The following is an 11835-nucleotide window of genomic DNA, read 5'->3' as shown; positions in this document are numbered from 1 at the left end:
CTTTCTACTTCACAAGACTGCAAATAAACCCAGGTGGCTGCTTATGCGCCCATTGACGCCTTACATTTACTCACTCTTACACTACATATACTAAGTGTCACACTGCTTTCTGCATTGCCACTGAAAGTTTCCATTGAACATAAGTCACAAGCTCTCCCAGACTTCCGCTGGGTACCAGTAGGGAATGAACAAGTAAATAGGTAAAAACAGTAATTTAGGGCAGCCCAACGAAGATGGTAATGTATAATATTTGCAGTTGGATTTCAACTATGTCTGCACTGGTGCTTCAAGACAATATTCATCAGGTAAATCAAATAAAGATAGATGATGATAGGGCCAAAATCCAATGCACACATAGTCGCCACCTCAATTTCGAGGCCTTGTCTCACTGTGGACAGTATTCAGAATAAACAAGTAGTCGATCAGACAGAGAAAGTGAGGCACCATCATCTCACACATACCGAGTCCTCATTGAACCGTGGCCAAACAGGTATGTGGCGTTCTGTTGTACAACTGTCACTGTCACTCGGTTTCCCCCTTCATACTTCCCACCATCCACACACAGAAAAAAGCAGAGATCCCCTTTGCTGCCGTCTTCTTCCCTTTGCTGTCTGGAATTTTGCACATTCCCTCAAACATCTGCCCTTTTTTCACCAACTCCGTTCTCCTCGTCTCACTATCCATATTTCCAGCTATTTCTTATTTTCCATTCCCTCGTCCCTGCTGCTTGCCGTCTGTCTTTGTCATTCACTCCTCCTCAGCGCTGCCTGACTCGCTCTGTGATATATGAGCCTCAGGAGGCGTTTGGGCCTTTCAGTGTGCTGCTGCGTCCTGTGTTGTTCTGTTCTAGCGTGGGCCATTGTTAAGAAAAGTTCACAGCAAATATACAAAACAAAAACAAAACAAACCCAGGCACAAAACATAGTGAAATCACGACTGTACACATTTATTTAGAGATGTAAAAGGGACGAGAAATGACAGAAATTGCTCTGTAGAATGTGTCCAGGTTTGTTTACATAACCTTTTGACTGACACATAATATTCTTCTCTGAAGTGTAGAGACATATCGATTGTGAGGATGTGATTCAGTATGGTTTGTTGATATGATTACATCACTATACAGAGCTATCTATGCACAGTATGTATTGGCTGTTTTTAATGGTACATATCCCCAGTGTTGGTACAGTGGCACCATCTAGTGGACTCAAAGCTTTACTAAATTCTCTGTCTAAAACAAGAATAGTCAAGACACAAAACAATTTAAAATAAAATAAAATAAGTGGTAAAAATGAAGAATATTTGTATAAATATACTGGAGACATTCATGATTCAAACAGTGTTCTACTCTTTGATATCACAGGAATTTACATACAATTAAAAGCAAATATTTTAAAAATATTTAAAAATGTATCTTTCATTTAATCACATGGATTGCTCTGGTTCCTGATTTTTCCACTTTGTTTTAATGTTTTTTTAATTTCAGTCAAAAGTAAAAGCTTCCAGTATTTGGTGTATTTAGATATTTGTTGTTAGCATTTATTAGTATGTTGAGTGTAGTCAACCACTGGTGTTGGAACAATACTTCAGAAAAAGTCATATTACTTTAAAACTTAATAAAATAAAATTAAATGTGGAATGTTCTTTTTTTGCCCATTTAACTTGCATTATAGTTATTCAGAAACTTAGATATACCACCAATGTCCCCTTAAAGTGTTGATAAATAAATCTCTGATTCTCTTCTTTTTAATGTACATTTTCAACAAGTTATGTTAAGAGATGTTTTGAAAAGCCTTAATTCTGATTATTTCAGTAGAATGTGTAATTTAGGTCCTTTTATTATGAAAAAAAAATCACACTATTTACATGTATCTTTAATAGATTGTGGTTTTGATTGTAGACATCAAACGTTGAAAATGACCTGGTGTCATTCTGTTGCTCACTCAGTGAGTCAGTGGGGTTTTCCACAAACCACTAACCCACAGACACACACATGAGGCAGAGTAAGTGTGACCCAGCATTCTTTGCTAGACTTCAATCCCAGAGGACGTTTGTTTAGCCAGGTAGATAAATAGGAACGGGAGTGAAGAGGCACTTGTTTACAGTTTGGGAAACAAAGTGCTAACAGACCAAACAGCATGTGGATGTTGCCTGCTGTCAGACAAACAAACCTGACTCAACAAAAATGAGTCAATATTTTAACGTCTGGTAAATGTCCAGTGTGCAGGATTTAGTGGCATCTAGCGGTGTAGTTACAGGTCGCAGCTCTGTTATTTCATCCTCCCCTTCCAAACATACCCCTAACTAAAGCCAGTGTTTGGTTTGTCCCTTCTGGGCTACTGTAGAAACATGGTGGTTCAACGACTCCATTGAAGGCACCCTTCAGCTTCTGTAGCTATAAACGGCTCATTCTAAGGTAATAGAAACATAATTATACCTATATTTTACACTAATGAAAACATAGCTATGACTATTATTTTCGGCCAATAGATCCTTCTAAATGTTACACACTGGACCTTCAATAGAAAAGGATCACAAACCTGAACAAACCCTCCTGTTCACAAATGAAATCCATCACAGATTCTAACCTTTAACCGTCTTATAACACACACACACACCACACACACACACACCAACACACACACACACACACTGCCATGGCTTAGCCATATTCTGCAATTTATGCCCGTTGCCCACATCTTGATCTACAGATGGACAATTCTACAACTAGGTCACCTCACTGAAATCTTCACTTTATTTTATTACTGAGTTACTGGAGGCTTTTTGATCTCATCTTCGTCCTCCACCTGAGTGTCTGGGTTGTCTCCCTCTGCACTGCCAGTCTGTCCACCCCACCACAGTTTAAAGTAGGTGTTGAGCCGCTCCAGGATGTCTATGGAGTGATTGATAAGCAGGGCCAGCCAGGCCAGGCCGAAGAAGATCCACGAGGCCATGAGGACACTGTACCAATCTGGGTATTCTCTGTCCGGATTATTATCTGGAACGGAGAGATTCAGTTAATACAAAAAGCTAACAAATAAAAACATGAAAAATAAAAGTAAATGGTCACTAAGGATTACAATGTGACAATCAGCCCTGCAGTGTGTTTCATGGTGGAGATGACAACTGCGCTGTACCTGCCACAAAGTCTCCAAAGCCAATGGTGCTGAGGGTGATGAAGCAGTAGTAGATGGCCTGGGAGTAGGTCCAGCCTTCATGCTGTTGGAACACAATCATGGGCACAACAAAGAAGAGAACTGCTCCTGACAGGTAGGACACCAGGTGGACAAAAAAGCGGGTACATGTCTGCAATGGGATGTGGGAGGGAGAAGTGAGTCAACAAATTAAAATGGCAAAGATCATTCCTGTCTACAATAAAGAAGACACTTTTTGGAAAACTATACTGGACCAATTTCTCTCCTTCTCAAAAATTTCAGAAAAACGTTTAAAGATTCGACCATTTTCATAAACAAATCAAACTTATTGAGTGACCATCAGTGTGGTTTTAGATCTAATCGACCGCAATGGCGGAGATGGAATCAACATATACTGTAGGAGTATTCATAGATTTAAAAAAGAAAATTCACACTATTGATTACAGATTATTAATAAGGAAAGTTGAAAGATAAGGCTTGGTACACTCTATTGATAATAGGTATCAGTATGTGAAAATAAACAATGACAAATCTGAATTGCTGAGTCACTTGTGGGGTTCCACAAGGTACAGTACTGGGCCCAAAGTTGTTTATATTGTATATTAATGATATTTGTTTCCAATTGTGTTTTAATTGCAGGTGATATGAATTTATTTTGTTCTGTTAAAGATTTAGAGCAGTCTGGATACAGTGGATACAGAGTTTTTCACATTACAATGTGTCTGTATGTGTGTACAAAATAATTTTTGGGAGTTGTTATAGAAACAACAAACTATGCTAGAAACCATATATAAATCATGTAAATGCCAAAATGTCAAAATCCATTACAATATTGCACAAAACAAAAGATATTCTCAATCCACATGTATTATATATATTGTGCCGTTCTTTAATTGTTCCATATATTACCTGCTGTGTGGACTGTTTGGAGAATGCAAAATAATGATTTTGGCTTGATTTTTTCCCCAAGGGAAGATATGCCAGGAATAACAAGTGTTTCCAAATGCAATTCTTTTACTACCGAAAAGAGCCATGAGAATTATTAACAGAGCAGATTATCATGAATCAACTAACATCTTATTTATAAACTAACATGCTCTCAGATTTAGAGATTTGGTGGACTTCCAAATGGCACAATTAATGTATAAAGTGAAAAAATTAGATGCTTCCAGACTGTATCCTAAGTGTGCCAGTATGAACTAAGAATAATTTGCATGTTTAGAAAAACAAAGGTTGGAACAAATGCAAATCAAAGATGTATAACAGTTAAATGAGTTCATTTGTGGAACAGTTTTGAAAAGGAAATGAAAATGTGTAATACACTAAACAGATAAGAAAATAATATGTATCAATATTTAAAACGAAGGAAGGAACACTATTGTGTATATTCATTTTTGTTTGGGACTTTTGGGTCTATATAATAATATATATGTGAAAATACATATTTTTAGGATCTGTACATAATAAATGTAAAGCTAAGGCTGTAGCCTTCAGGGTCAGTATAGTTTCTTTGATTGTATTTATTTATTTACATGTGTTTTTGAGTTGTAAACTAACTAACTTTAGGGTTCCAAAGAATAATTTTGTTGCTTGAAAACCTTCTGGAGTGTACTTAATTATTAGACTAGGTGCTAACAGATCTCCTCACCCTTCGCCCGGCCTTTTCCTCGATGAAGTCAGAGATGTTCCTCTCAATAACAAGCATGTACTTGCCCACCCTGCTGAGCACCACCAAGTTAAGCGGGATGCCAAACAGAGCGAAGAACACGCAGAAGATCTGGCCAGCAGTAGAGCTGGGACTCATGTTCCCATAACCTGTGAAACTGTAAGCTGTTAGTATCTCATCTCACTGAGAAGGAGAAAAAAAACTATTATTTTCTGATTCAATTGTTCAATCAGTTAAAGTTTAATTAATTCTTGATTCATGTTTGAGAAGCTGAAATCAGAGAATTTGGACACTCTTAATAAATGACTCAAAAAGACTGATTATCAAAATAGTCGACAACTAATCAATTAATGGACTAATCGTTGCAGCTCTTCAATGAAATAAACTAGAGAGTAGCTTTGACAAAGTGGGAAATTCATTTTAAAAGCTCACCCACTGCTCAGAAATCTTCAAAACACATCTCTTGTGTATGAAGTGGTAATTTACCACATTAAATGAAATAAAAGGCTTATTCATACTGACAGAATGGTTGTAATCTTTGGGCTTTTAAATTGGTCAATATATTGAATATTTAAACACAATGATAAATCCTGCTTCAGTTATTCCAACACAACATTACAACTCAGGTCACTGAGCAGGCTAAAATCCTGATATTATTGTGTTGAATAGGATTGTTGTGGGGCATGAACTGGAATCTGCTGGGTTTCATCCAGTGATGTCTAACCTATAGTTGTGACCACAGTGGCAGCAAACACAGCTGAGCTGGTGAACTTCCAGAAGCCATCTGTGGTATAGTTGCCCTTCAAACTTAGGCCAGCCTTGGACGCATCGTGAACAACCTGAAACACAGATAAGAATCACAAACTGGGCACAAATGGACTTGGGTCAGACTTTATTACTCACAGTTGTGTAACTCCTGTACGTGGTAATCTAGACATCTTGAGGCCTTTTAGGTCTTTACATGTTATATATATGAGATTTAAAACATTAATTCAGCAGCAAACTATTTGTTTGTAAAGATATAGTGGAGTCATTGGTGTCCTGAGCAGAGAATGACGTCACACTTTGCCTGTGTTGCTATCGCAGCAACTTTGTGATTTGTTTACAAAGCTGGGCTGGCCTTGTGAGTCCCACTGTAAACAACTGAGGAGAGCGACTGAAACTGTTGTTTTTGTCTCTGTAGGGATCATTTTCTTAATGTTGTCGAGCACTTTTAGGGGACGTACTTTGATGCGTGGATTTGTCCCCAGGGATTAGTTTACATTGCAGCCTGTTTCGCAAATATTTTCATACCTAACCCGGTGAATTAAGGGTTTATTTTGAGCATACAAGCGTTGGTGATTGTGGGAACAGTGGAAATACTAACAAAGACAGTTTTGGTGAGTTTTATTTGGTTTATGTCCAGAAGATACTTTATATATTACCCTCAAATTTATCAGTAATGATGCAATACTTCTCAATCGCGAATTGGTTTATTACTGTAAGTGTTTTACAGAGCAGGAAATGCATTCATATCAGTTTTAACACAATGCAATCTCAAACTCTTTCTCATATCACTTATCAAGAATCTGGTGTTTTTCACACTGCAAATAACATGCAACATAACATAACTTGCTTTTCCAAAGAATTCATTTAAAAATCTAAAACAAAGATCTTCTTCCAAGAAGAAGGAGATCGCACAACTTTGCAGCTGTGATAATCAAGTCAGGGAAAGACACACGCAGGCAGTGTACAATGTGCCGTGCTAAAGGAAGCTGGTATTTGCATGAAGTCGTCTCTCTGCCAAATAAACACAACAACAAGATTTCAAATAGGGCTGATTCGGTTATTGTTCTTGTTTAAAGGCCCAACTCTGTATTGCTTAACGGTGCCACTATTGTTGTTGATACCTTGAGTGATTTATTGGAAGTGAAGGTAAAAAATAGCAAGCATGTAGTGGCAAAATATTAGTCCAATGTATTTTTATTCAACAAAAGTGGTTGTTTTGGCCACCATGGAATATTGAAACAGTGAAAATGTATCAACTGTATGCTAGTTGGAAAGAGTACTGAAATACATTTTGTGAAAACAGAGGACAGCACTGATTTGTGTGTATAAAAGGAGTAGGGTTGTGGTCCAGATGTAAATTCAGTGGTATCTCTCTTTAACCCACAGCTTGACATATATCAAACAACATTGCAGATGATGGTACCATCAGATATAAGCTCAAATTTGCTATTTAGAATGTCCCTGGTAAAAGGAAATTAGTTCCTGGGACTGTAATATGCTGACATCTATGACCATGTGGCTTGTATTGCTGTTTTAAAACATTTCCCATGTCTCGATGTCTCACCTGAGCCACTGCCTCCAAGCCCTCCTGGTTCAGACAGGTGTACTTAGTAAGCAGAGCCTTTTTGTTCAACAGTAACATACCGATGTCCTTCTGTCCGAGTTCTCCCTCCAACTTCCAGAAGACCACCCCGCCGATCAGCACGTAGGTCACATAAACCAACCCGAGCATGAGGATGGAAGGCACCCGCGCCAAGCTGAGCATCTCCTTTATTTCCATCTTGGCTCCCCGGTAGAACTTTGGGATCCAGGCTAGCTCAGCGTCTCAACCTCTGCAGGACAACAAGGACTGAGTCTTGGCTTCTCGTCTTTCAGGCAAATGAACTGTTTCAATCACTCCGATGGCCTGTCATGCAAATCTAGAGGAATAAAATAAGAGCAGGGAGAGACGCCAGCAGAGGTTGGGCTGTAAGTGATGTCAGTGTGGAAGGTCAGATGATGAGCTCATTGAGTCTGCCTTGTTATGGCGGGGGTCACATTAAGACCAGCTGCAATAGTTTGTATGTGCACTCCACTAGTCCACAAAACACAGAGCTTCCACATTATATATCACACTATATCAGTTTCAATTATTCAGCACAACAGTTTTCATACTGACTGGTATAGCCATCTCCCTGTATTCAAGCTGCCTGTCTGGAATCAGTCCTGGATGCTCTCGGGTCACTTCACATCACCACCTTGATTAATGGGTTTGCTTAAGATAGCCCTCCATGCTCAATTCACCAGGGGTTTACAATCAGTACACAAACGCAGATGTGGACTGGACATGATCACACAAACACAGACACTTGCACCGTGTAACATTAGAACATTATAATAATAATAATAATAATAATTATATATTATAATAATAAAAATAATGCAGTTGGGTAACATACAATAAAAAGTAAACAAGAGTACAAAAACAGTTCATATCATCATGTGAGGATGGAAAAACACTACAGGATTCCTACCTGAGACACTACGGACAATACAATTAAACACACAGATCAATGTTTTCATATTGAGACCGTATTTATCACTGCTGAAAGTAAGTTTGGACTTAAAGATAACTTTACACTTTGAAGCATTTTTAAGATATAAGAGAATTGTTTTAGAGTTCTCTTAAGTCGGTATAGAGTAGATCCTTGATGGCTAAGCACACACAGCTCTAATACATATCATTGTTCATGATGAATAATATGTTTTTTGGAGTATTATAATATAATTCAGAGTGTAGTATACATACATACATGTTAGGGTACAATTTTATGTGATGTGACATTTTTGTTACATGTGTTTTCTTGTTTTTGGCAGGAGTGCAAACATGAATAAAGCTAGCATTGAATTTGCTATCCATGCTTTGTCTTTGTCTGCCTTTGTTATTGTGGCACTACATTCTGCTCATTGTGTTTTCATTGTGTTTTCTCACATGTACTCTGTATAATTTAGTTCCTGCTGCAGTTTTCCCATCATTTCCTCCCATTTTTAACAGCTGGTGGGATATTAAAAGAATTTCACAATTTAAAAAATGTAATACAGAATAAAAGAAGAATAAAGAATAAAGTCAAATGATCTTTTTAAAGAATAAACAATAAGGCAGATGCAGGTTAAATCCTGGTCTCTAATGGACTATTTCTACTCAGAGCATACATGTGATTAATCCCTTTCCAGTTGCTTTTAAAGGTGACTCTGTTACTACACTGAGTGTAGGAGTAAGTCACTTTATAAATGTGTGTTATTGCTGACACTCAGTGAAGACCTTTTGTACTCTCGAGTTGGCTCTTTAAAGAATTCTTAAGTGTAATTCTTGGAGAGTTTGATAAATAAGCCCTGGCTACTGTACTGACTCTTGGGCTTAACTGAGGTAGAATTGTCAAACAAACACCGGTTGTGTTTTTCCAGCCTACTGTGTAATATATTCAACCAATTCTCCACAACATAATTATAAAGTAAGGCATTTGAAGAAGAAATAAATATGCTAGGGCAAATATCTTACAAAAACAGTTATGATAAAAAGCTGCTACATCTGCTTTCTTACTATGCATCATAATATGTACAGAAAACAATCCCACTACTCTACCTAGTGAATATACATTTAGATAGTCCCAACTACTGTCCGCTGTCAGATCTTTGACATGTCTTCTAGTTTACTGGATGACACGTCCTCTTCTTTCTCTTGTTTCTTAAAGCCCGGATGAGTCAGGCCAATCGCACGCTCCATTATTCTGGCACCCATGTTGAGGATAAGAGCAAGCCAAGCCAGGGCAAAGATGATCCATATACCTGCCAGGCTGCGGTACAGAGAGATGTACTGCTTGCCGGGGTCAGTCCCTAGAAGGATCCACATTATCTTGTTAGTTTATCCCAGACAGAAACACTGGGACAGTATGTATGTATGTATATGTAAGACATTTTTATTTAAACATGCATTAGATATTTTAAATTAAAACACAGCAATTGTCTCAAAGCATTAAAAGGCATTTTATCTAACACAGATTAACGCTGTGGTCTTTCCACCACATTAGTGCTTTGTTTGCTCGCTCTACTCACCCACCACATAATCTCCAAAACCAATGGTGCTAAGGGTAATGAAGGCGAAATAGAAGCCCTCGCCAAACGTCCAGCCTTCCACGTAACTGAACAGCAGGGGAGGGATGACCAAAAACAGCAGGCTGCCAGTGATGAGGAACAAGCTCACTGCTAGAGCCTCAACTGTTTGCTAGGAAACAAACACAGTAATCTTAGGTGAGATTCAGAGGTATTGGGCATGGCAAAGTAGCAATTGCCTTTTCTTGGTGTATCATAAAAGCAAAACTGACCATAAATCTGTCTAGAAACATATCTCAGATGTTTTCAGTCATCAAAAATCAACAATTCCCTGGCTAACACGTCAGCACCTTGTGCGGAACTACCGAGTCCATTCCCTTCTCCAGTCGCCCCAGGTGGATGGTGAGACACTTCCCAAGCTGTTTGAGGAAGGCCAGGTTCAGTGGGATTCCACACAGCGCATAGAACACACAGAACACCTGACCGGATACAGTGCTGGGGGAGAGGTTGCCATAGCCTGCAAACCAGATCATGACTTGTCATCATCTTATAAAATATCTTATAAAATTTTTAAAAAATGCTAATGCAGTATGTAAAGATGCTGACCTATGGTTGTGACTACTGTGCCTGCAAAAAAGAAGGAGCTGCAGAAATCCCAGTTACTGGGGTTTGTTGAGTTGCCCGAGGGATTCACTCCCTTTTCCCAGGCATCCAAAATCACCTGCAAACACAAATTGATTCAAATCCAAGAATAAGGTCCCACTCAAGGAAACTGACCTATTTACCTCACTAATGCTCTTTTAATCACTTGGGTAAATATTTCAGATCATACACACAGACAACACACTTATTGATTTATTAGGTCAGGTTAACTGTAATAGCATTTATTGCTCTGTACCTAACCTCATCATAAAATTGATCTTCTAATTTCTCTGTCAATCAGTATTTGACAGTATATTTCACTCAGCCCTTTCCATCATTATATTTACTTTATGTACAGACATGTATACAGCTAGGGGCCTTTTGTCAATCATCACTGACAGACCATGAGTTTTAGCCATTACCATTTTGAATATGAACAGAAGCTGACCTATTTGGTCTGATATGACAAAATCCAGACCAAGAACTCTCCATCGCACTCATGAAACTTTAATTCCTCAAAGAACTGTGAAGAAAGTGAAGGAAAACCTGAACAAACTTCTCCAAGGCTGGCCCGTCCAGGCAGGTGTAGTTAGCCAAGAAATTCAACTTCTCCAGTTGGAAGTGGTTTCGGTTGTTGCTCTCAGCCTCTCGCTCCAGTATCTGGAAGATGGTGGCCCCAACCAGCAGGTATGTGAAGTGGGCCAGAACCAAAAGCACTGTCCAGCTCACTTTGACCCGGACCAACTGTAACCTCGCCATCAACCTCCTCCAGCACCGGAATGGACACACACGCTGATGCTCAAACTCAGAAAAGAGGTTAATCACTTCAGGGAGGACTAACAATCAGTCTTGATGAAACATGCAGATCTCATGAGTAGTTCCGCAAAGACAGCTTTCATTACTGCAGACTGTTCTCCAAAGTGAGACAAAAATCAAGAAAGGTTGATGTTTGGTAAGCGGTAACTTAGGGTGACAGCTCTGACTGAATAATCATCCAAAGGTAAAATATCTCAACTCAATGCTCAGCTTCTGATTGGTCAGAGTACTATAGATGCTGGGTGTTGATTTATGGGTTGCTTAGGTAACGATCAAACTCCTCCTCTCCATTAGTGCGACATCTGGACACACACACAGACTTTCAACTGTTTCCACTAATAAGGAAGCAGGGGCAGCATCAAGAACAAAAGTTAATATTTTACCTGATTGCTGTTGGCTGTTCAGGCACCCACAATTGTGGAGTGCTGATGCCAGAGCCTTTCAATAGCATTTTGCAATGTGGGATCTAATTTAACAAAATGTATTTCAACCACAAACTATTTTGATTCCTGAATTGACTTACTTTGCAGAAATTGCTGTTGAAATAATAATAATTGGTGCCAAAACTTGAGTCATGTTGTGGGAGATAAATCTACATAAATTAAGTATGAACACTTTGAAATCTCACCAGGCTAAAAGCTCAACTTTTCTAACCCGTAGAAGTCTGCTGGAACAATCATCAGACATTTTCCCCACATTCGG

The 11835-nt window shown here is 38.7% G+C and overlaps 2 protein-coding genes across 2 annotated transcripts; both read right to left on the bottom strand.

Annotated features, from left to right (window-relative positions):
• Positions 1-2759: 2759 nt before the first annotated feature.
• On the bottom strand, positions 2760-7366 carry kcnk17 (potassium channel, subfamily K, member 17). The gene is made up of 5 exons (XM_035674086.1): positions 7151-7366; positions 5543-5657; positions 4801-4967; positions 3135-3303; positions 2760-2995 (listed from the first exon to the last, which is right to left on the bottom strand). The coding sequence occupies exons 1-5, from the start codon at positions 7364-7366 to the stop codon at positions 2760-2762; spliced, it is 903 nt and encodes a 300-aa protein (XP_035529979.1).
• A 1862-nt stretch (positions 7367-9228) lies between these two features.
• LOC118337419 (potassium channel subfamily K member 16-like) lies at positions 9229-11076 on the bottom strand. Its single transcript, XM_035674408.1, has 5 exons — positions 10864-11076; positions 10282-10396; positions 10026-10192; positions 9679-9847; positions 9229-9459 (listed from the first exon to the last, which is right to left on the bottom strand). Exons 1-5 carry the CDS (start codon positions 11074-11076, stop codon positions 9251-9253), a joined length of 873 nt encoding a protein of 290 aa, XP_035530301.1. The 3' UTR covers positions 9229-9250.
• Positions 11077-11835: the final 759 nt, after the last annotated feature.

Source organism: Morone saxatilis, unplaced genomic scaffold (assembly GCF_004916995.1).
Source record: "Morone saxatilis isolate NCDOM2014 unplaced genomic scaffold, NCSU_SB_2.0 Contig3, whole genome shotgun sequence".
NCBI lineage: Eukaryota > Metazoa > Chordata > Actinopteri > Moronidae > Morone > Morone saxatilis.
The sequence above is the reverse complement of the archived record's forward strand: the minus strand, read 5'-3'. Positions and strand labels throughout refer to the sequence as shown.